This window comes from Schistocerca nitens, chromosome 7, assembly GCF_023898315.1.
Source record: "Schistocerca nitens isolate TAMUIC-IGC-003100 chromosome 7, iqSchNite1.1, whole genome shotgun sequence".
NCBI lineage: Eukaryota > Metazoa > Arthropoda > Insecta > Orthoptera > Acrididae > Schistocerca > Schistocerca nitens.
In genome coordinates, this window is record NC_064620.1 from 57,790,493 (window position 1) to 57,816,504 (window position 26,012).

Consider the following 26,012-nt stretch of genomic DNA (forward strand, 5'->3'; position numbering starts at 1 on the left):
AATATGGCTTAAAATTAAACAGAGGAACAACTTTGATAACGAAGAGTGGTAGATGGTAAAAATGACATATTTAGCATCAAAACTGAGAACTACACAGTAGCTCGAGAAATTGAATGATTCTGCCTTCTTGCAAGCCAGGCTACACTGGATGGCCGAAGCGAGAAAGGTATTATGATTAATTCGGCACAGGTGAAGAAAACGTTGGAACGGGAAGGGGGGATCAGTCAGTGGTACCAAAGCATCCTCTGCCACACATCGTTAGGTGGCTAGCGGATTATGATGTATATGTGGAAAGGCATGTTGAATGTACAAAGATTCGATGCAGTGAAGGAAGCTACTATATGTCCTAAAACAGAGAGATTCATAGGTTTGCTTTCGTAAGTGGCAGAAACGTGGGATGGTTGTATTCGCTTTGAAGCAAGTAATAGAGAATGTGATCTAGGTAAGTTGTGATAGTTCTAATTAGTGTATTTTGGGAACTTTCAGACACCACTTTGTATATAAACTTAAATTTTAGTAAGACAACACGGTGATGATGTGAAAACCACGTTTATGGTGACACAAGTGCGAACTAAAAGGAAGCTCAGTGTTGGCCGTAATATAGATGTTAATTTATAGCAGAATCGATTTTCGATCACATAGTGATCATATTCAGTGCTGTACAAATTAAACTTAGACACTGGTATCAAGTTATCAAGAACCAAAACTGAGAAGCGATCACAATAACTTGTTCAGTTATTGTGATCGCTTCTCAATTTTGGTTACTGATAACTTGATACCAGTGTCTAAGTTTAATTTGTACAGCACTGAAGATGATTACTATGTGATCGAAAATCGATTCTGCTATCAATATTACGGCCAACGCTGACCTTCCTTTTAATTTAACATATATGGTCGTTGTGCACACAGCGCTCCATGGAGTCGCCAATCAACAAGTGCGATTGTTGATGCTGTGGAATACTGCTAACTTTGCATGTGGAATTTTGGTAATGAGGGCTTTGGAGATAATTTTGTGTGAGAAAGAAAGTAACATGTGCGTGGACGCAGGCTGAAAGCAGGAATTTCTAAATGAGTAATTTTGCAGTTTGGCTGGAGAAAAGTTGGGATGAAGCCTTCATTTTGGACGATCTGGAAAATGAACACGGTGTATGTACGATGGAAACATCTCAGGTGTGATTTTATAGTCTGGAGGATGAAGGTGGTGAGATTTGCTTTGTGTCAGTATTTGGAGTGTCTGCAGAGGAAAGAAATATGGTATACGTTTCTATAGCCGTTACAGAAATCCATTGTTCTTAAATACTAGGTGTACGATGGACTACTGGGAGATGTAGGAGAGACGAATTTGGATTTGGGGATCGAGAAGGTGTGGGTTCTTCATGAGCTGGTGCAGGATACAGGCAGGGGAAAGTGACCGGAAACGGAGAGGAGTTGTGAAATATGGAGAGGAGCGGCCACAGCTGCAAGACGTGGGTGACGGCTTTTGGAGCAGCTGAGGTAGGACAGTACAGCGGGAGAGGAACGGAGCGCAGAGCTACTCACGCGGCGCGGTGGTGGGCCCGCAGTGGCGGGTTCTCGCCGAAACCCACGACGTAGCTGCGGCCCGTGTCGCCCAGGGCGTAGTCGATCTGCTGCTTAGCGAACGCCTGCAGCGTCTCCTGGTCCAGGCCGAGGTTCGACACCTGCCGCGAACGACGGAAGCACGTGAGAAAAGAGGACACTGGGGCGGATACGTGTTACTGTCGGAGACTGCCACATAAATTCGAGCAGTTAGCACCAGTGATGCACCAAAACTACACTACTGGCCATTACAATTGCTACACCACGAAGATCACGTGCTGCAAACGCGAAATTTAAACGACTGGAAGAAGATGCTGTGATATGCAAATGATTAGCTTTTCAGAGCATTCACACAATGTTGGCGCCGGTGGCGACACCTACAACGTGCTGACATGACGAAAGTGTACAACCGAATTCTCATAGACAAACAGCAGCTGACCGGCGTTGCCTGGTGAAACGTTGCTGTGATGTCTCGTGTAAGCAGGAGAAATGCGTACCATCAAGTTCCCGACTTTGATAAAAGTTGGACTGTAGCCTATCGCTATTGCGGTTTATCGTTTCGCGACATTGCTGATCGCGTTGGTCGAGATCCAATGACTGTTAGCAGAATATGGAATCGGTGGGTTCAGGAGGGTAATACGGAAACCTGTGCTGGATCCCAACGGCCTCGTATCACTAGCAGTGGAGATGACAGGCATCTTATCCGCATGGCTGTAACGGACCGTGCAGCCACGTCTCGATCAATGAATCAAGAGATGGGGGCGTTTCCAAGACAACAACCATATGCACTAGCAGTTCGACGACGTTTGCAGCAGCATGGACTATCAGCTCGGATACCACGGTTGCGCTGCATCACAGACAGGAACGCCAGCGATGGTGTACTCAACGACGAACCTGGGTGCACGAATGGCAAAAGGTCATTTTTTCGGATGAATCCAGGTTCTGTTTACAGCATCATGATGGTCGCATCCGTGTTTGGCGACAGGCAGTTGGAAGCGTGTATTCGTCATCGCCATACTGGCGTACCACCTGGCATGATGGTATGGGGTGCCATTGGTTACACGTCTCGGTTACCTCTTGTTCGCCTTGACGGCACATTGAACAGTGGACGTTACATTACAAATGTGTTACGGCCCGTGGCTCTACACTTCATTTGATCCCTGCGAAACCCTACATTTCAGCAGGATAATGCACGACCGCATGTTGCAGGTCCTGTACGGATAGAGAAAATGTTCGACTGCTGCGCTGGCTAGCACGGTCTCCAGATCTCTCACCAATTGAAAACGTCTGGTCAATGGTGGCCGAGCAACTGGCTCGTCACAATACGCCAGTCACTAATCTTGATGAACTGTGTTATCGTGTTGAAGCTGCGTGGGCAGCTGTACCTGTATACGCCATCCATGCTCTGTTTGACTCAATGCCCAGGCATATCAAGGTTGTTATTACGGCCGGAGGTGGTTGTTCTGGGTACTGATTTCTCACGACATATGCACCCAAATTGCGTGAAAATATAATCACATGTCAGTTCTACTAAATATATTTGTCCAATGAATAACCGTTCATCACCTGCATTTCTCCTCGGTGTAGCAATTTTAATGGCAAGTAGTGTAAATTATTGGTGCCAACTGGGGTAATTACTTTGTAGCAACTCACCTCATGCACAAAGGTCTTTCTGACCCAAAAGCAAGTCATTCGGATAAAAAGTAAAAGGTTTATCATAATTAAATTTAGGCTATTTAGGAGAAATGAATAATGAAATGTACACATAATATAACATATACATAGTATACCTCGCTGGAGGATGATACGATGGTAAAATAAACCAAAGGAAAGCTAGATTTCTTGGTTATGTTTTCTGTATTGTAAGTCTGTTGTTCTTGTGTAGGGATATCAGTCCACACGTTATACATAAGAATGGGGAGAGCTGCTGGACTAACAGGCGGTCACTTGTTCTGTACCCACTCAAAGAATTTCATTTCTGTGTTAATATTCAAAGAAGTTACGGGTTCACTGGCAGCCGTCATTAACTAACTCGGCACCTGCCAGTCACCTTCAGTTGAGCCATTGAAGAGTGAAGAGGAATCTCCCAACCCTGCAATTTATTATTGCGCTCGTGTCTTTCGGATTTGCATTAAGCCTTTGAGTGCCACTTCTATTTCAAAAAATTAATGTATTTTTATTTTAATTAATGTCTTAGTCAGATGTAACTACACGAAAAGAATATTCCCACCGTTTCGTTTTCCGAGGAATTTGGGGGGTGGGGAGTAGGACAGATGGCATTATTCGTAAGTACCTCCAGGGTTTCAAAAGACAACTGTGCATAAACTACAAGACACCCTGAGCACAGACGCAGCTCGTCACAGAGCTTCTCTCCACGTCTGTACTTCGCACTACAAGGGCTCAGTGTGGGGTTTCGTTTGAGATGTGGCAAGCGTCCGTCCGTGGATGCAAGTAGTTGACGCAGTGTGTCCGGGAAGGTGTGAAGGTAGCCCGCTTTGTGAATCTGGTAATTGGGTAGCTACGAGGGTCATTCCAAAAGAAATGCACACTATTTTTGTAAAAATACAGTTTTCAGTCTGCATGTGTGAAACTTTTACAGTGTGTAGATACATCCATCCCGCTTGTTTTCAAACTTAGTTCAACCTGTTCCCGTGAGTGGCGCCGTCACAGCATGTCTTCAAGATGGTTGCTACACTTGACGTTCGTCAGAAGTAACGTGCTGTCGTAGAATTCCTGTGCTGTGAAAACGAGACACTGGGAAACATCCACAAGAGGTTGAAAAAGGTGTATGGAGATGCTACTGTCGATCGCAGTACAGTTAGTCGGTGGGCAAGCAGGTTACGTGATGAAAGAAGCGGGCACGGCAATATTGAGGATTGTCCTCGCAGCGGCAGGCCTCGTACTGCACACACTCCAGACAAAAGGCAGAGAGTTAACGAATTGGTGACTGCTGACAGTCGCATCACAGTGAACGAGTTGTCACGCTACATTGGGATAGGGGAAGTAAGTGTTTGCAGAATACTGAAAGTGTTGGCGTTAAAAAAAGGTTTGTGCCAGGTGGGTTCCCAGGATGTTGACAGTGGCTCACAAAGAAACAAGAAAAACGGTATGCAGCGAACTTTTGGAACAGTAAGAGAATGGTGGAGATGAATATCTAGGAAGAATTGTGACAGGTGATGAAACATGGCTCCATCTTTTTTCACCAGAGATGAAGAGGCAATCAATGGAGTGGCATCATGCAAATTCACCCAAGAAAAAAAAATTCAGTACCACACCTTCTGCTTGAAAAGTTAAGGCTACGGTGTTTTTCGATTCCGAAGGACTCGTGATTGTGGACATCATGACAAGTGAAACCACCATAAATTCTGATGCATATGTGACGGCTCTGAAGAAACTTCAAGCTCGACTGGGTCGTGATCGACCACATCGGCAAAAGCAGGATGTTAAGCTGTTGCACGACAATGCACGGCCCCATGTCAGTCAAAAAACCATGGAAACGATCACAAAACTCGGATGGACAACACTGAAATACCCACCTTACAGTCCTGACCTGGCTCCATGTGACTATCATCTCTTTGTGAAACTGAAAGACTCTCTTCGTGGAACAAGGTTTGAAGATGATGACTCCCTTGTGCACGCTGCCAAACAGTGGCTCCAGCATGTTGGTCCAGAATTTTACCGTTCGGGCATACAGGCACTGGTTCCAAGATGGCGTAAGGCAGTTAAGAGGGATGGAAATTATGTGGAGAAATGAAAATATTCTTCCTAAAGGATGTATCTACACCCTGTAAAGCTTTCAAACATGTAGAATAACAGATGGATTTAAAAAAAATAGTGTGCATTTCTTTTGGAGTGACCCATCACGTTTCCGACTTTGATAAAGATCGGGTTGTAGCCTATCGCGATTGCGGTTTATCGTATCGCGACATTGCTGCTCGCGTTTGTCGAGATCCAATGACTGTTGGCATAATATGGAAACGGTGGGTTCAGGAGGATAATACGGATCGTCGTGCTGGAACCCAACGGCCTCGTATCACTAGGAGTTGAGATGGCAGGCATCTTGTCCGCGTGGCTGTAACGGATCGTGCAGCCACGTCTCGATCCTTGAGTCAACAGAGGGCGACGTTTGCAAGACAACAACCATCTGCACGAACAGTTCGACGACGTTTGCAGCAGCATGGATTATCAGCTCGGAGACCGTGGCTGCGGTTACACTTGACGCTGCATCACAGACAGGAGCGCCTGCGATGGTGTACTCAACGACGAACCTGGGTGCACGAATGACAAAACGTCATTTTTTTGGATGAATCCAGGTTCTGTTTACAGCATCATGATGGTCGCACCCGTGTTTGGCGACATCGCGGTGAACGCACATTGGAAGCGTGTATTCGTCATCGCCATACTGGCGTATCTCCCGGAGTGATGGTATGGGGTGCATTTGGTTACACGTCTCGGTTACCTCTTGTTCGCATTGACGGCACTTTGAACAGTGGACGCTACATTTCAGATGTGTTACGACCCGTGGCTCTACCCTTCATTCGATCCCTGCGCAACGCTACATTTCAGCAGGATAATGCACGACCGCATGTTGCAGGTCCTGTACGGGCCTTCCTGGATACAGAAAATGTTCGACTGCTGCCCCGGCCAGCACATTCCCCTAATCTCTCCCCAATTGAGACCGTCTGGTCAATGGTGGCCGAGCAACTGGCTCGTCACTATACGCAAGTCACTCCTTTTGATGAACTGTGGTATCGTATTGAAGCTGCATGGGCAGTTGTACCTGTACACGCCATCCAGGCTCTGTTTGACTCAATACACAGGCGTATCAAGGCCCTTATTACGGCCAGAGGTGATTGTTCTGGGTACTGATATCTCAGGATCTATGCACCCAAATTGAGTGAGAATGTAATCACATGTCAGTTGTAGTATAATATATTTGTCCAATGAATACCCGTTTATCATCTGCATTTCATCTTGGTGTAGCAATTTTAATGGCCAGTAGTGTAGTAACATGTCGGTCAATTAGCATTACTCCCAGTTATGACCGCGCAAGTAAACCCCTCAATGCCGCGTGTCACACAATGCGGACGCCAGGGGATGTGCTCACCTCGAGGCACATGAGAGCGACGGTGGCAGCGACCTGCAGGGAGCCCCACTCGCTGAGGAACAGCAGGCCCTTGGGCGTGCGCTTCTCGTTGGTGAGCAGGTAGCTGCAGGTGCCGCGCAGGTGCTCCAGGTACTGCCCGTTGCTGGAGATGTTGGCCAGCACCGCCTGCGAAACGAGAAAGTAGCAGTTCGCACACATATGAACAGTGCCTCTAGCGGTGTACAAGTAGCTCTCCGTCCGGACGAAACGCTCCAAAACTTTTAACAGCATGACGGATGGGCAGCCGGAAAGTAATTAAAAGAATTACCGAAGGCTATCCTCAAGACTCGATCCGCTGCCGCATATTCTGGGACATTACGATCGATCCACTCCTACAGCTTCCAAATGAAGATGACAGGGTGCCTATTCTGAATCTTTCCCTATTGTGCCGATCGATTCGGTACTCAAGAGCACCGAACGGTCTAGAACTCGAATTAGAGCACCTGCGTTATTCACTACGCATTTCGGAAGCGATACCGTTCGGGTCTAGAGAACTGAAGCGCAGTTGTCGGTTCGCGTCGTTCAAGCCAATCAAAAGCAAGCGGCCGCGCATGTGCACAGTGCCACGAAACAAGTGGCTGGCAGGCGACACAGGAGCGCTATTCTTCGAAGTACCGAAAAGATAGCGTATTTGACTGTATTCTGCAGATTGTCGTAAATGCCGCATTATGTCATCTTATTCTCATTCTCACTGTCATCGTGTTTTGGATTTTACGTTTCGGAAAATGAGTTAGAATAGTATGTAGTACCACATTGTACTAATACATCTATAAAAACACCCGAAAATTTGATTCTGAGAGTTTCAACGAATAAGAAGATAAACAGAATGTGGCTTTAACTCGCTCCAAGAGATCCAAATGATTAAGTAGCCCACTTCCCTATATGATACGTCAACGATTAGGGTATTAAAAACAAAATTGAAAAAAAAACGCTTTTCGAAAGCTCCTGCAGTTAGTCGAAGTTTATAACATGCATCTCACGAATGAAAATGTTTCGTATATGGTGCTACAGTCTAAAAATATTACGATGGAGATCTCTCATCTCCGTCTACTGTTGTTGAGGATTCGATCTCAGATAAATACTTGTGACAAGCAAGATTATGAAGATAACTGCTGCTAGTTACATTCCCAGTATTTTAAGTTGTGCTCTTAGATTCCTGTCTAACCGCATACTCGTAAATAGCTACAGATTCGGAAAAAATGGTGATTCATTTCTGACAAGAAAATATATAAAGGTCACTGTCGGTTGTTTCACTCACAGCAATTTTATATTTCGATTTTTAAACACACACAAATCACGAAATCATTACTGAGGAAGTGTGCTCTTACGTGTGATAACAAAAATTGCAGAAAAATCTTCACTTACACGAACAACATTGTCTTAGAACCTGTTGCATATATGAAGAGGGAAAAAAATTTCCTACTCCTCCTTTTTTTAAATTTTTTATTTAATTTAATTTTTATTTGTTTATTCATTTATTTTTTATTTTATTTTATTTATTTTTTTTATTTTTATTTTTTTTTGAAACCATGCTTGAACCTGTGTCCTTTCATATCACATCCACGCACGCTAACCACTTCGGCACGCCAAACAACAGTAACACAGAGCTCAATTCTTGTACTATTGTGGAGAGGAGCGTAGGCTGACTTCGTTGCCAAACGGTGTTGCGTAAGTCATAAATGCGTGATAGTTTGGAAGGTTTCCAATATGAGGCTACTCATAATTGCTTACCATTGTTACTTGAAAGTTGTAAACACGTTTCGATAATTACTAACGAAACCATTTGTGGGAAAAAGTTCACAAAGTGACTAGTAACATCAGTTTACACTCATGTAATATACGTAAGCAGAGCCGATGTCTTGATATTTAATGATCTTTAAACTCTTGTTTGCATAAAAAATAACACGTATTTTGAGAGAATATTGACCGAAAACGTTTTTTTTTTTTTTTGATGTAATTATTCACAGTAACAACCTAAGCTAACCATATTTCTAACAAAGGACAATAGTCTATTATGAAGTCACTTTCCAACTGGATGCATCCTCTGGTGATTCTTTAGTAACACAATCACTAAATCCAACGCTAAAACCGCTAAATATATTTAAAATAACAAATTATAGGTGTACATAAACCACAGATCACCGAGCGACAGAGCCACACCGAAATCCAAAACCTCTCGGTACAATTGTAAAATCGATGGGAGGACCGTTCGGTAACAGGTCTCAGAAGCTTACTGAATAGTATATTTCGATAAAGAACCGAAAATGACACTACCGAGACTAACCCGCTACACCGACCGGTATGAACGATGCAGAATAGGGCCCCAGGTCAGACGTAATTGTCGCCTGCGCAGACGATCTATTACTTGTATTCACTGCAAACAACAGAGCCCAGCTAGATGAGAAAGCCAGTACAATATTACAAACAATTACTCACTGGTGTCACATCAACAGAGTCGGGATAGCCGGAGACAAAGCAACATACACGTTACTGAAACGATCACTGCAAAGGAATCTTGCATTTAAAGTAGGGGATACAAACATCAAAGAAACACATGTTATACGATATCTTAGGGTACATATATATAAGAAATTGAATCTACACGAACATATAAGGCTAACAACAGGAAATGCCAAAAAAAAATTGCATGAACTGCTGAGTTTAAATTCAACCAGCACAGACAACCTCACCAGTAATACGGACATACCACTGTGCATTCTTCGGTTCAGCACGCAGCTTGGCAGCTAGCTCGTGGGCATATAGACAAAATCTGGTCACCAACTAACAAGGGGAGGCCGCCAATTGTGAAATTCAGATTCGATTCATACTGCGCATAATAAAAGCTCATGGCCAGAGGTGTAATGTGGCAAAGCACCAAGATGCACTTCTCAGCCGTTGTCGAGAAAATCGACAGTTAAACAAACCGTTGCCGTGAAATACTCTCTACGATCATCAATTTTCTACAGCGTCGTTCGTGGCGCAGCGGTCGCGGGATCGAATCTCGCGCCATGCAACATTTTTTTTAGTATTAGTTTATTGTAATTCATATATATATATATGAATTACAATTCATTAATAGTTTATATATATATATATATATATATATATATATATATATATATATATATATATATATATATATATATTAATGAATCGCTTATGCATGTTGGTGAAGGCGGATCGCTCTCCAATTGTACCGCCTCCATTTTTCCGTTTTTTTAACAGGGTGTACTAAAGCTCTCACGTCCGCACTGATTTTCGGCGATGTTATAAGTTGCGCTAGGGACCGCATCTACCTTCTTTCGAAGTTAGCAGGCAACTACGCTGTTATGCGGCGGCTCGTTTCGGCCCATTCAATGTCTGTCCTTCAAATGTAACGAGCGAGTAACGGAGTTTATATTTCATACCTGCCACAGCAAATTTGTGTTCGTGGGGTTTCTATTCTAATTCGAACGTTTGACTTACGCTATACGTATTCGTTTCGGAATATCGTTTCTACGTCTTCCGTTAACTATACGTGGTTAACATTATGAAGACAATTAATAACATTGGTGAAATACAACTTTGTTTGCGGAAAACATAATGATGTTCGAAGTCGCCAGTTTTTCCACGACAAACGACTTTCAACAACTTATTATATGCATAATTATTGCAACTGATTGCCGGGAATTATATATATATATATATATATATATATATATATATATATATATATATATATATATTTGAATTACAAAAAATACTTAAAAAAAGTTGCAAAGCGCGAGATTCGATCCGGCGACCTTCAGATTACGAACCCGAGCGCTTACCGCCACGACACTGTAGGAAATTGATGATCGTGGAGAGTATTTCACAGCAACGGTTTATTTTAACTTCCGATTTTCTCGACAACGGCTGAGAAGTGCATCTTGGTGCTTTGCCACATTACACCTCTGGCCATGAGCTTTTTTTATGCGCAGTATGAATTGAATCTGAATTTCACAATTGGCGGCCTCCCCTTGTAAGTATCAGTCAGACCAGGGCAGAGAAGTGCCGTGCTGATTCTGCTTGGAGCCTTCGTCGCCACCACAGTGGATGCACTCTCTGTGGTGTCCAATAGATGTCACAATCAAATACTGAGTTGAAAAGTACTGGTTAAAGCTGTGGAGACTACATAAGGTGCACACAATAACTACTGTACCAATACAGGCTACAGGTCAACTTAAAAGTTGGCGTTTGGGTACATGGCAAGGTGACTGGGATGTAAGTGATAAGCGACTTGGAGTGCACGACTTCCTTCCTAAGGGAACGGTTGAGAATGAGACATATCGATCCCAGCCGCGGCATGGTACATTTCTTGAGTGGACACGACCTTAACCGACGCACTGTATAGAGAAGACGGGTACCGACTTTCAGAGTCTTCTCTGCCAGCCGTGAAAGCTTTGCGGAAGGACAGCTCTCGCAGAGCAACAGGCACGCGGTACGCCACAGCGGTGGAGGGGTCCACAGAGCGCCGACGCGGCCTAGTCGATACTAGGCAGTTAGTAAACAACGCTACGCTGTGGTCTCCTATTCGCCGATTTCCAGCGATGGAAAGCACTAAAGGAAACTCCAATGAAAAACGCCCGTTTCCGCGAAAGATAACACGCAGTGCAAAGACCAATAAAATGAACTCCTAATAACCTTCCTCCTCACCCTCATATCCAATGCCAGCACTCCTCCAAAGCATATAATTATCCAAACTAGTGCTCATTCAGCATTTAGCAATACACCTTGAGGAAGGCGCCTTGCAACAGTGGCCGAAACGTCGGGATTTTACAAATGACAAAGCGGCCTCCACCCCAGAAGAATTTTATTGACTGTGACAACGGCCGCTGAAGCCTACATTTACATTTAACGGATCACAAACAGTTTATGTTCCGTCGTAGCCTGCTGCTGTGAGAAAGCGTGGTGCTCTGCTATGGTACCAAGGAAGTAACAGTGCGAAACACTGAAAACTGTAATGATAAAATGGATGACTGCCGCTGAATACTAAAGAAATTTTATTAATGAAATGCGAACCCAGTGACGATGGAGCAACTATGATGAAACATGTTTGGGCAATACACGTTTATATAAAAAGGTTATTAAGACACACAGGAATTACAGTCATTGGCTGCAAGCGGACATTGATTGAAATCTTTTTTTAGTCAAAGAAACCACCTTTTTTTTTTTTTTGCGCCCAACGGAAGAAATGGGGGCAACGTGGACAGCGGCCCTAACCCTAGGTCTGACCACAGTGTCCTGATCTCTCCCGCAGGAAATAAGGAAAGCATAGAGAACACGAAGTAGAGGTACAAAGCATGTGAAGGAGAGAAGGCTTTTCATTCAGTGTAATTTATTTACCTTTTATTCATCTTTTTCTTAGGTTTCATTTAATTCATCGAATGCATCAGGAAACCGACGTCGCTGAGAAGAACAGTCCAGTGATCAGAGAATAACCAGTACGAAGAATGAAAAATGCGTGGATCAACTCCTCATTGCAGTAAGAACGCAACGCCAGAGTAGATGAAGAAAGACACAACAAATTAAGATAGAGGAAAATTGTCTGCATTTGAGACTGCGGACAACTGCACAATATCGTTGATTAAGGAAGTGACAAAAACCAAGTACATTTTTCTCGCCCTCAGCCAACAACTGCATGACCACAAAGCCACTTCAGGGAAATCGTCTTAGTTTGTATGAAGCAGTCCGGAAAGATGAGCAGGCGAAGAGGTATCTGTTGGGGAGTAGTACGGGTAATTAAGCCCATCATCTGTCGCACTAGCATGGACTGTGCGGCTGGTCCCGGCGGAGTTTCGAGTCCTCCCTCGGGCATGCGTGTGTGTGTTTGTCTTTAGGATAATTTCGGTTAAGCAGTGTGTAAGCTTAGGCACTGATGACCTTAGCAGTTAAGTCCCATAAGATTTCACACACATTTGAACGTTTGTCGCACTAAGAACCAGACACTTACCGCCGATCCGTACACTAGACGAGGCTCGTTTATGTCCAGAAAATCACAGCCATCCGGACACAGTGGTAATTAGAGTTGCACGCAACATCCTAGCACGCTTCCGATCTGACCAAAATTTTCAACTTGTCCCACACTACTAATCTAGTACCATTTGCCGATTATCCTCATTATTCGCAGCATTTCTCAGATTCTCCTATTACCGTAAGAGTTCGAGCCTGGTGTACGTCTGCACTGAAGCGGTCATTGGCCGTCTGGCCTTATATACAGCTGGCCGGTGTGGCCGAGCGGTTCTAGGAGCTTCAGTCTGGAACCGCGCGATCACTATGGTCGCAGGTTCGAATCCTGCCTCGGGCATGGATGTGTGTGTCCTTAGGTTAGTCAGGTTTAAGTAGTTCTAAGTTCTAGGGGACTAATGACCTCAGATGTTAAGTCCCACAGTGCTCAGAGCCATTTGAACCATTTGAACCTAATATACAGGGTGGTCCCTTGATAGTGACCGGGCCAAATATCTCACGAAATAAGCATCAAACGAAAAAACTGCAAAGAACGGAAGTCGTCTTGCTTGAAGGGGGAAACCAGATGCCGCTATGGTTGGCCAGCTATATGGCGCTGCCATAGGTCAAATGGATATCAGCTGAGGAACCGCCATTTTTATTACATAGTCGTGTAGTACGTAAAGAAATATGAATGTTTTAGTTGGACCACTATTTCGGTTTGTGATAGATGGCACTGTAATAGTCAAAAACGTGTAAGTACGTGGTATCACATACCATTCCGCCAGTGCGGATGGTATTTGCTTCTTTATACATTACCTGTGTTAAAATGGACCATTTACCAACTGCAAAAAAGGTCGATATCGTGCTGATCTATGGCTATTGTGATCAAAATGCCCAAAGGGCGTGTGCTATGTATGCTGCTCGGTATCCTGGACGACATCATCCAAGCGTCCGGACCGTTCGCCCGATAGTTACGTTATTTAAGGAAAAGAGGAAGTGTTCAGCAACATGTAAAACGTCAACCACGACCTTCAACAAATGATGATGCCCAAGTAGGTGTTTTAGCCGCTGTCGCGGCTAATCCGCACATCAGTAGCAGACAAATTGCGAGAGAATCGGGAATCTCAAAAACGTCGGTGTTGAGAATGCTACATCAACATCGATTGCACCCGTACCATATTTCCATGCACGAGGAATTTCATGGCGACGGATTTGAACGTCGTGTACAGTAATGCCACTGGGAACAAGAGAAATCACGGGACGATGACAGATTTTTTGCACGCGTTCTATTTAGCGACGAAGCGTCATTCACCAACAGCGGTAACGCAAACCGGCATAATATGTACTATTGGGCAACGGAAAATCCACGATGGCTGCGACAAGTCGAACATCAGCGACCTTAGCGGGTTAATGTATGGTGCAGCATTATGGGAGGAAGAATAAGGGGCCCTATTTTATCGATTGCAATCTAAATGATGCAATGTATGCTGATTTCCTACGTAATGTTCTACTGATGTTACTATAAGATGTTTCACTGCATGACAGAATGGCGATGTACTTCCAACATGATGGATGTCCGGCACTTAGCCCACGTGCGGTTGAAGCGGTTTTGAATAGCATGTTTCATGAAAGGTGGATTGGTCGTCGAAGCACCATACTATGACCCGCACGTTCTCCGGCTCTGACGTCCCCGGATTTCTTTCTGTGGGGAAAGTTGAAGGATATTTGCTATCGTGATCCACCGACAACAGCTGACAACATGCGTCAGCGCATTGTCAATGCATGTGCGAACATTACGGAAGACGAACTGCTCGCTGTTGAGAGGAATGTCGTTACACCTTTATTGCCAAATGCATTGAGGTTGACGGATATTCATTTTATGCATTTATTGCATTAATGTGGTATTTACAGGTAATCACGCTGTAACAGCATGCATTCTCAGAAATGATAAGTTCACAAAGGTACATGTATCACATTAGAACACCCGAAATAAAATGTTCAAACTTACCTACGTTCTGTATTTTGATTTAAAAAAACTACCTGTTACCAACTGTTCGTCTGAAATTGTGAGCCATATGTTTGTGACTATTTCAGCGCCATGTGTCACAAAGCGAAAAAAGTGGTTCAACCAAAACATTCATATTTCTTTACGTACAACACCGATATGTAATAAAAAAATGGGGGTTTCTACTTTTAAAAAACGCTGTTGATATCCGTTTGAGTTACGGCAACACCATCTAGCGGGACAATTATAGCGCCATCTGGTTTCTCCCTTCAAGCTAGCCGAGTTTCGTTTTTTGTAGTTTTTTCGTTTCATGCTTACTTTATGAAATATTTGGCCCGGTCACTATCAATGGCCCACCCTGTATATTTGTGTGTGTGTGTGTGTGTGTGTGTGTGTGTGAGTAGCGTCTGTCCTTTTGGACAGGTCAGAATGAACAGACACCACACAAACAAAAACACACACACTCACATGTATAAACTTGTCTCCTTGAATGCGCAGTAACGTTGCCGTATTCCTTCTTTACACTGTGACTTGCAATAGTTGAAATCACACCCGCCATTCACGATAAGAGAGCACCGGAATCGGCGCTTAAAGCGGTCGCGTTAATATGGCCGTCGGCCGCTGCAGCCGCATTAGTGTAACGAGGTCTGCGGTAGGCACAGCTGTCGCCAAGTGTACACTCCAGGGCCGGAGACCGCAGCGCCACGCCTGCCAGCGGCTGCTAATGAAACACTACGGCGGACCGTAATGGCCAGCGAACCCACGACGCTCGCACGCTAAGCTCCCCTCTTCTGCGGTGAACCGCAGCGCAGCGGCTGAACGCCTCGACAGCTCTGCTGTTCAATGGTCACTTCCGATACCTTTCAAAAGCGAAAAGAAACCTCGGGTAATCGTTTGTGCAACAGTTAAACGTACGAGAAGGTTCAGACCAGGCGAAGAGAACTTATACTCTCTTCTTTCTTTCTTTCTTTTGCTGGTGCCTTGTCCTGCAGTTTCGAAGGATCGGCACGGTTAGGAACGGATTTGGCAAGGTTAAATTTAAGGGGTGGCCGGATGCCCTTCCTGCCGCCACCCCGTACCCACCGGGACGGAATTAGGGTACCCCAGCTGCCTCGCCGGCCGGAGTGGTCGAGCGGTTCTAGGCGCTAGAGTCTGGAACCGTGCGACCGCTACGGTCGCAGGTTCGAATCCTGCCTCGGGCATGGATGTGTGTGATGTCCTTAGGTTAGTTAGGTTTAAGTAGTTCTACGTTCTAGGCGACTGATGACCTCAGAAGTTAAGAACCATAGTGCTCAGAGCCATTTCAACCATTTTTTGGAAAAGCTGCCTGCGTCTAGTGCAATCCATGGAATAGTGCGAACGCGTTCAGGTGTCTGCGGGCCGTGTAACTAAGGCGGAACGTGGGGACCAGCCCGGTATTCACCTAGCGGGATGTGGAAAACCGCCTAAAACCACATCCATGCTGGTCGACACACCGGCCGACGTCGGTAATCTGCCTTGCGGATTCGATCCGCGGCCGGCGCGCCTACCCGATGTCCAGGAAGCAGCGCATTAGCGCTATCGGCTAACCTGGCGGGTGAAGAGAAACTTCTACTGAGATGACAAAAATCATAACTCCCAATATCGTGTCGAAGCTCCCTTTTCCCGGCATAGTGCACACACTCGGCGCAGCATCGACTCAAAAAGTCGTTGATTGTCTCCTGAAGAAATATGGTGCCATGCTGCCTGTACAGCCGCCAGTAACTGCGAAGGCTTTGCCGGTGCTGGATTTTGAGCACGAACTGACCTCTTGATTAAGTCTTGTAAATGTTCCACGTGATTCCCGTTGGGAGACATGCGTGGCCAAAGCATTCCTTCGAACTACCCATAATGTCCTTCAAACCAATCGCGAACAATTGTGGCCTGATGATACGGTGCATTGTGTAATGGTACTTGAATTACATAACCATTACGGCACCTCACCTCAACCTCTCGACACCAGCAATATTCTACTGTGTTTCTGTAAAATAGTTAACATACACTTATGGAAATGGAAAAAAGAACACATTGACACCGGTGTGTCAGACCCACCATACTTGCTCCGGACACTGCGAGAGGGCTGTACAAGCAATGATCACACGCACGGCACAGCGGACACACCAGGAACCGCGGTGTTGGCCGTCGAATGGCGCTAGCTGCGCAGCATTTGTGCACCGCCGCCGTCAGTGTCAGCCAGTTTGCCGTGGCATACGGAGCTCCATCGCAGTCTTTAACACTGGTAGCATGCCGCGACAGCGTGGACGTGAACCGTATGTGCAGTTGACGGACTTTGAGCGAGGGCGTATAGTGGGCATGCGGGAGGCCGGGTGGACGTACCGCCGAATTGCTCAACACGTGGGGCGTGAGGTCTCCACAGTACATCGATGTTGTCGCCAGTGGTCGGCGGAAGGTGCACATGCCCGTCGACCTGGGACCGGACCGCAGCGACGCACGGATGCACGCCAAGACCGTAGGATCCTACGCAGTGCCGTAGTGGACCGCACCGCCACTTCCCAGCAAATTAGGGACACTGTTGCTCCTGGGGTATCGGCGAGGACCATTCGCAACCGTCTCCATGAAGCTGGGCTACGGTCCCGCACACCGTTAGGCCGTCTTCCGCTCACGCCCCAACATCGTGCAGCCCGCCTCCAGTGGTGTCGCGACAGGCGTGAATGGAGGGACGAATGGATACGTGTCGTCTTCAGCGATGAGAGTCGCTTCTGCCTTGGTGCCAATGATGGTCGTATGCGTGTTTGGCGCCGTGCAGGTGAGCGCCACAATCAGGACAGCATACGACCGAGGCACACAGGGCCAACACCCGGCATCATGGTGTGGGGAGCGATCTCCTACTCTGGCCGTACACCACTGGTGATCGCCGAGGGGACACTGAATAGTGCACGGTACATCCAAACTGTCATCGAACCCATCGTTCTACCATTCCTAGACCGGCAAGGAAACTTGCACGTCCGCATGTATCCCGTGCCACCCAACGTACTCTAGAAGGTGTAAGTCAACTACCCTGGCCAGCAAGATCTCCGGATCTGTCCCCCATTGAGCATGTTTGGGACTGGATGAAGCGTCGTCTCACGCGGTCTGCACGTCCAGCACGAACGCTGGTCCAACTGAGGCGCCAGGTGGAAATGGCATGGCAAGCCGTTCCACAGGACTACATCCAGCATCTCTACGATCGTCTCCATGGGAGAATAGCAGCCTGCATTGCTGCGAAAGGTGGATATACACTGTACTAGTGCCGACATTGTGCATGCTCTGTTGCCTGTGTCTATGTGCCTGTGGTTCTGTCAGTGTGATCATGTGATGTATCTGACCCCAGGAATGTGTCAATAAAGTTTCCCCTTCCTGGGACAATGAATTCACGGTGTTCTTATTTCAATTTCCAGGAGCGTATTTCTGTGACAACATTCAGATTTGATTTCATTATTGTAGAGGTACCTCGATACATCGATATGTATATATTGCAATGATATTATTCTTATGTGTATTCTTTATTTTGTCACTATGATCTTTGACGTACTTGTAACTCTGATTTTTGGGCGCGTAAGCGGTTATTAGAGAGTCAAGCTTTGGTCGTCATGTTAAAAAGACGCAAATTGTAGTCAGTTTATGAAATGTGAACTTTAACAGTGAGGAAGATATTTTCAAGTATGTTTTATATTGTGAAGTGATGTTTTGGAACGAGTTACGTGATATTGCAACAAAAGTAATAAAAAAGAAGTGTAACTTAAATTCGGAGTGCTGATTACTTTTTTACATCACCATTGTCCTAACTTGCAAAAGTTTAATCTTCAAGAATGGTTTATGAAACACGTCTATAAAACTTTTGAATATCGCAGAATAACACCAGGCCTCTTTGCATCCGATCTTGGAATCATTACTACCTAGATTTTCGACGATTGAGCCATGAGTTCACAACGAGACCAGCGTGGGAAACACGAAAAGATGAGTGCCTAATCTATCCATTATTTCAAGAAATGACTTTAGTAACTCTGATCTAATGACCCCTGCCACATAATATAGCTTTGGCCGGCCGGAGTGGCCGTGCGGTTCTAGGCGCTCCAGTCTGGAACCGAGCGAGCGCTACGGCCGCAGGTTCGAATCCTGCCTCGGGCATGGATGTGTGTGATGTCCTTAGGTTAGTTAGGTTTAATTCGTTCTAAGTTCTAGGCGACTGATGACCTCAGAAGTTAAGACGCATAGTGCTCAGAGCCATTTGAACCAATATAACTTTGTAGTTGCCCCAAAATGCAATATTTAGCAGCGTGAGCAACACTACAATCATAATTAATTTTTGACCTTTGTTGTTAGAATTGCCAGCCAGAAAAATTCCATCGTTGTTCGGCAACACCAAATCTGTGTATGGCTATACATGGTCTCCAGGTAGCCGCATAACCATTTCCAACCAATGATCATTTGTACTTGATGACCCAGTCCTTTCCATGCAAACACCGCCAACACCGTCACAGAACCACCACCAGCTTACACAGTGCCTTGTTGACAAATTGGGTCCATGACTTCGTGGAAGCTGCGGCACATTAGAACCCTACCATCAGCTCTTAACAACTGAAATCTGGACTCATCTGACCGGGCCATGGTTTTAAGGGGACATTGTACGAGGTGTGGCTAGAAAAAAACCGGACTAGTACTGGTGAAACAATAAAACGAATGCAATAAGGCTGAAAGTCGCGTGGCCTGTCACGTGACTCTCGCTCCGCCTACTGCTCGAGTTTCATCTGCCTCCTGCACTCAGTCTGCCCGTGGCGTCTGTTTTAAGTAGTTGACGTTTTGTCTGTGCGTCGGAAAATGTTGAGTGTACAGAAAGAACAGCGTGTTAACATAAAATTTTGTTTCAAACTAGGAAAATCTGCAAGTGAAACGTTTGTAATGTTACAACAAGTGTACGGCGATGATTGTTTATCGCGAACACAGGTGTTTGAGTGGTTTAAAAGATTTAAAGATGGCCGCGAAGACACCAGTGATGACACTCGCACTGGCAGACCATTGTCAGCAAAAACTGATGCAAACATTGAAAAAATCGGTAAACGTGTTCGACAAAATCGCCACAGGAGGCAGATGAAACTCGAGCAGTAGGCGGAGCGAGAGTCACGTGACAGGCCACGCGACTTTCAGCCTTATTGCATTCGTTTTATTGTTTCACCAGTACTAGTCCGGTTTTTTTCTAGCCACACCTCGTATGTCCTATGCCGCCAATGTTAAATTATCGAATTTTGTGACCCATTATCTTGGAAACTTTTCAGGACACCAACTTACAATTTTCCATAATTATTGAATGGACTTTTCTAGATACACTGAACTAGAATTATTACTAAAATTGTATTGCGGGGCATGTTATCTTTTTTCTTCAAACGCGCAATTTTTTGACAAAATTTTGTAAATAAATGAACATAAAAAGAAAACAGATCAGGATATTTTCATTATTCTAGTTCCATATGTGTTGAATCTCACACTTGGCATGGTGTGTAAATTTCATGTCTCTACCATCAGTACTTTTTTTTAGAAAACGGGTCATTTATTGCAAAAAATTTAGTTCAGAGATACTGAGATTTAAAACTTTTTTATTACAGATCCTTATACAGACTTACATTTCTGCGTCTTTTATGCACAAGATTACCCTGGCCCATATTCTGTGTCTTCTTCAGTGTCGCAACAGCATAGTGCTTGCCTCCTCCTTTTCCCTCTTGCTTTTTTTGTCATTTGCCGACAGCTAACTCTGCTTCACGTACAGGAAGCTCATCCAGTTCCCGAAGTCCTTTAGCTGTGTTCTGTCCAAATTTTACCTCTAACTTCTCCAGAACCTTAAGTCTTTCATAGTTCCCACTGTGGTGTCACCGCCAGACACCACACTTGCTAGGTGGTAGCTTTAAATCGGCCGCGGTCCATTAGTACATGTCGGACCCGCGTGTCGCCACTGTCAGGATCGCAGACCGAGCGCCACCACACGGCAGGTCTCGAGAGACTGACTAGCACTCGCCCCAGTTGTACGACGACTTTGCTAGCGACTACACTGACGAAGCCTTTCTCTCATTTGCCGAGAGACAGTTAGAAGCTAAGTCCATGGCTACGACCTAGCAAGGCGCCATTAACCATTTGAAGATAGAGTCTCACTTGTATCATCAAGAATGCTGTATACAAATGATGGAATAAAGTTAAGTATTCTAGCAGCTACGTACTTTTCTTTATAGCATTCATTACGAATCCTGTTTCAGACCTATCTCTCGCCTGCGTCAGTAACGCGTGCCTTTCGGCTACTTCCGTGGCGTGGCTGTCTTGCTACGCCACAACAGCCACCATTAAAAGTTATTACAGTATCAGACACTGCTAACTTTAGAGTCATAAGGCCAACAAGTACATTTTTAGGCGTAGGGCACCACACAACATTATTGAAGGACTGATTCTGGGTCTTCCCATGTAAACACTTCTTTAGTATCTCAGGATCCGCCAAATCTCTGTAAATAGGTTTGATTGACTCCATTACTGCCAAAGGAAGAGAATGTTTATGTGTAAATTCATGCAGAGTGGCAGAAAATTCAGCTTTCCTATATTTACACCAAGTGTTTGGAGGTGGACACAAAGCATGACATGGCTTTCCATAGGTTGATACTCGATGAAAGAAAGTCCTCCACACAGCTATTTTCATCTTTTTGTACTTTCAACACTGCAGCACAGTCAGCAATCGTGATAATCTATTATATAAGAAACTATTAGCCTCGATTGCGGTAATGAACCCAACCTTTACCAAGGTTTGAGCCCAAATAATTGAGCCTTCTTCAGAAAATATACCTGAATCTATAATTTGTCAAAGAGGGCATGGTCTAGAAATAAAACTAAAACAGCCTGAATAGGACTACACGTTTTAAAAATGCTGTAATTAAGTACTAAGTCAACAGCAAGACTTAACTTAAGCTCTGGCGTGCGCCTCGTCTCCATGGACGCCGTGCAGTGGGCCTCGGGAGATCACGTGAAACTAAGTAGGACTAGATAGCGCGCTGCAAATCAACATGGCAGGTAACATGGCGCATGTCTAATTGATACCATGACTGTCAAAGATAAAAGACTAACGCAGTCATTTCTTAAAACAAATCACTTATAGAAAGGTTGAAAATCTTAAACATGAAGCCTCTGCACCAGATTATGACTAAAATGTAACAAACTATGCATGAATTTATATAAGTTCGAAGACACTACCCCTACTTACACTATTAGAATATATCGGCCCTTTCACAACGAATGCTGCATAACGCACCCATCGTTATTAATGAAAGATGACATAGGAGATAAAACAGTGAAACTGTTCTATATAAACGCCATAATGCAATAATTTCGGTTAACCCGTGCACAGATGGTCGAGTAGGAGTTTTTATCAGTTGATGTAGATATACTTCTTATTGCTGACACGCACTGAATCAAGAAAATGATCGAGATTAATATTTTTATGTTACTAAAATTGACGCGTGAGTGAACGAACAACGCCATTTCATGGCCATGTAATAGCAAATGACCAGCATAGATCAAGTTATGTTTTGCGTGTAAAAAATATGGTAATTGCGTGAACGGACCTGCAACGCCCTTTCATCGCCCTTATGCTCTATCGACCGACAGAGGTCAAGTTCACTACGCGCTACAAAAGAGAATTATCGCCTCTTATAGTAAAGGCTATTGTTAAATAGATATGATATGATAAAACGTGGCCGGCCGCGGTGACCAAGCGGTTCTAGGCGCAACAGTCTGGAACCGCGCGACCGCTACGGTCGCAGGTTCGAATCCTGCCTCGGGCATGGATGAGTGTGATGTCCTTAGGTTAGTTAGATTTAAGTAGTTCTAAGTTCTAGGGGACTGATGACCCCACAAGCTAAGTCCCATAGTGCTCAGAGCCATTTAAACCATTTGATAAAACGTGCTTGACCCGAAAAGACACATCGAAAAATTTTATGGACACTTCACATGGGAAAACGGCATGTTCTTCACTGGGGAGAATTAAAAAGAAATAAAAGATAGCTACTAATATGCCCATGTGCATAACCAATGATGCCAATTGCTGTTGTGTGTTTGTCCGTCTGATGATGCTTCCCAAATAAAGAAGCGAAACACTTATAGCAATAAACCTTCATTTAGTTGCATAGACGGCACATACCTCCATGAATTTAGAGCAACTAAGGGAAAGACGGAAAACAGATAAAAATGACGGTACTGCAATATTGTCAGTAAAAGCGAAACATTTCACCATAGATCTTCATCTTCCTGGTACTAGATGGATTCCTTCGACGTGTTTCTTTCGTAGTTCTTTATTCCACTCTCTCACGACCTTTTCTGAAGCCAGATTGAAGAGAATCGGTGACAGTCCATCGCTCTGCCGAACATCTTTGTTGATTCTGAAGGTTCAGAAACCTCTCAAAGGAATTAAATTTTTCAAGTTGTGTCTGTGAGTGTCTATTCACTTAACTGTGTGGTGGTTTCGTCGATATATACTTCTTTCACTGACAGAAATACTGTCTGTCTGTCTACATAAGCACAGGCTTCCTTGAAATCAATGAACGTAACGACTGTGTGAAGGCTCCAGTTGATCTTATCCTGAGGATTGTTTTCAAGTTAAAAATATGCTGTGGGCAAGATCCTTTTTTCTCTGACTCCCGCCTGGTAGCCGCCAATTGTGTGTCCTGCTTGGTCATCTGTCTTATTCAATGCAGCTTTGGATATAATTTTGCAGGTGACTGGAAGCAGAAATATGTGTCGGTAATTGTTGGTGCTTGCGCTGTCACCTCTCTTCTGTAGCGGGTGAATTACGGCTTGTATCCAATCGTTCGGTATTCTTACTTTCTGTCACAATGTTTAAAAATCTTCATACATGATTTCAGATACCCGCTTCTCTCCCAGTTTCCAAATACTCATTTGATGCATCACGGTATATGTCGGCTTCAGTATCCCATGGAGTTATTTGAATAGGTCCAGAATTTATCTCGAGACTACATAAAACAACAACATATTTATCAGTGAAGCAATTTGATTGTTACCCCATGGATATTTGGCGGAAAGGTGGTTCCATTTTCCTTTTGAGACCACATACATACAAAACCTACAAAATAAAAAATACCATCAAATAAAGTGCTGTGATTAAGTCAGTTGCATCTAATGTAGCTGTCTGTAAGACTCCTCTAAATCTCCTATTTACGCAGAAAAATTTGCTGTATTTGTGAATACATACTGAGCAGTGTTCATCCTAGAGCACACAGAGTTCCGTTCAACAGATACGTCCTGTTGAAGTGAAGAGATCAATTCTCTGTAACTGAATCCGTAAATAAATGTCAAGGTAATGCAGTTATTGCCTTCCTGTAACACATCAATGGACAGATGCTGTCCTTCAGACTTCGGTCATCAAAGTCACTCGTTAATCACATAATGCAATTTACAAACAAAGAGCAGCCGTGGAGCGGCAGATAATCTCCCTCCGAGAGTTTAGATTCGGTCCCCTGTGAAACATGTGTGCAGCTCGTGTTTGCACAGCCGAACAAAAAAAGTCTTCTCTCTCTAAATTAACCGATTCGAGGGCTTAATGAAGTATTTTAATGCACAGCTATTAAAATGATGAATAGCAGGCCCCTAATAGCTTAACAAATTTATTTCTCAATTTCAGTGTTTTATGAGTACGTTATTAGATGCCTGTTAGAGCCTTTATTAATTTAAAATCTTTGCCCTGCAGCACGGTACAAAATTCCACAACGAATCTCGGCAACTGCGCGCGCGGAGTATCTTTCGGTATTTATTACGGAACTCTCCTACATTATAAAATACAGTATCTGTGCTCTCTACATACACAGACTGCTCCTGTTACGTTGTTCAAGCTGGATAACTCACTCTACAAAGGGACTCGTTCTTTGTACTGTAGCAGAAATTGTTTCCATTTGTCACAGAAATTCATGTGATGCTAAAATCTGCTTTAAACTGTTTGCTAGAAGGAAGTTAAATTGCACATACGTTCTTGCAGTAACGAAATTATACAACGGAGTAATGAGTATGAACCCCAGATAAATCGGCCGTTGATCCAACCTACAAGAGTGCAGTAATGCACGCCATATTAATACAGGCAGAAGATATTCAGAATTGAACGAGTCAGAGACGGAAATTTAGTAGTATCAAAACTATTCTCAAACGTCCTACAATAAATTTCAAGAACGCTAATATGAGAAAACGGCGCAGGAAGTCGTGTTACTGGAACTCATACGAACCACGATCGTTCATTTGACCAGACTGTACTGTTTGACTCTGCTGCTGATAAATTTCTTCTGAGAATGAAGGAACTTTGCGAAGTAGATTGTAGAGTAGGTTGAAAATCTTTTACCATCAGATAACCCACATATCGAAATGGAAGCAATAAAAATCAATCATGTAGTCAGAATGCAAATACTAGGATTAGTGGTGCATATGGAAAACTTCAGCAGGTGGACCTAAATTCGTCGAGGTTTTTGTCCATCTCGGCCTTTCTAACCGTGTGTGGAACTCAAACTTCAAAGAAGAAAGTTTATTGGTAAACTTCGGCCGCGAATTTCCACGCACCCTGACACAGTTCCGACATTCACATCCTATAACTTGTTGGTATTGAATCTGAAGTTGACGAAAGCAGAGCAATTAGAGACTACTTTCACTTTGATGTAGTGCATGATTTGGTTCCTATAAAAGCCAGATCTTTTAGTTAGTTAGCCTCATGGTCTTCCCTCGTATAGGGCGGTCCATTGATAGTGACGGGGCCAAACATGTCACGAAATAAGAATGAAACGAAAAAACTACGAAGAACGAAACTCGTCTAGCTTGAAGGGGGAAACCAGATGGCGCTATGATTGGCCCGCTAGATGGTGCTGCCATAGGTCAAACGGATTTCAACTGCGTTTTTTTTAAATAGGAACCCCCATTTTTATTACATATTCGTGTAGTACGTAAAGAAATATGAATGTTTTAGTTGGACCACTTTTTTCCCTTTGTGATAGATGGCGCTGTAATAGTCACAAACGTATATGTACGTGGTATCACGTTACAATACGCCAGTGCGGACGGTATTTGCTGCGTGATACATTACCCGTGTTAAAATGGACCGTTTACCAATTGCAGAAAAGGTCGATATCGTGTTGATGTATGGCTATTGTGATCAAAATGCCCAACGAGCGTGTGCTATGTATGCTGCTCGGTATCCTGGACGACATCATCCAAGTGTCCGGACCGCTCGCCGGATAGTTACGTTATTTAAGGAAACAGGAAGTGATCAGAAACATGTGAAACGTTAACCACGACCTGCAA

General features: G+C 44.3%; 1 protein-coding gene across 1 annotated transcript in view; it reads right to left on the minus strand.

The window, feature by feature from the left end:
- The window catches only part of LOC126195201 (endoglucanase A-like), a 113,071-nt gene that overhangs the window by 26,803 nt on the left and 60,256 nt on the right, over positions 1-26,012 (minus strand). Inside the window, exons 6-7 of the mRNA XM_049933715.1 lie at positions 6,665-6,829; positions 1,540-1,679 (exon numbers count right to left, since the gene is read on the minus strand). Of these exons, the coding sequence (XP_049789672.1) occupies positions 1,540-1,679; positions 6,665-6,829 (305 nt within the window). The remainder of the gene's footprint in view (positions 1-1,539; positions 1,680-6,664; positions 6,830-26,012) is intronic.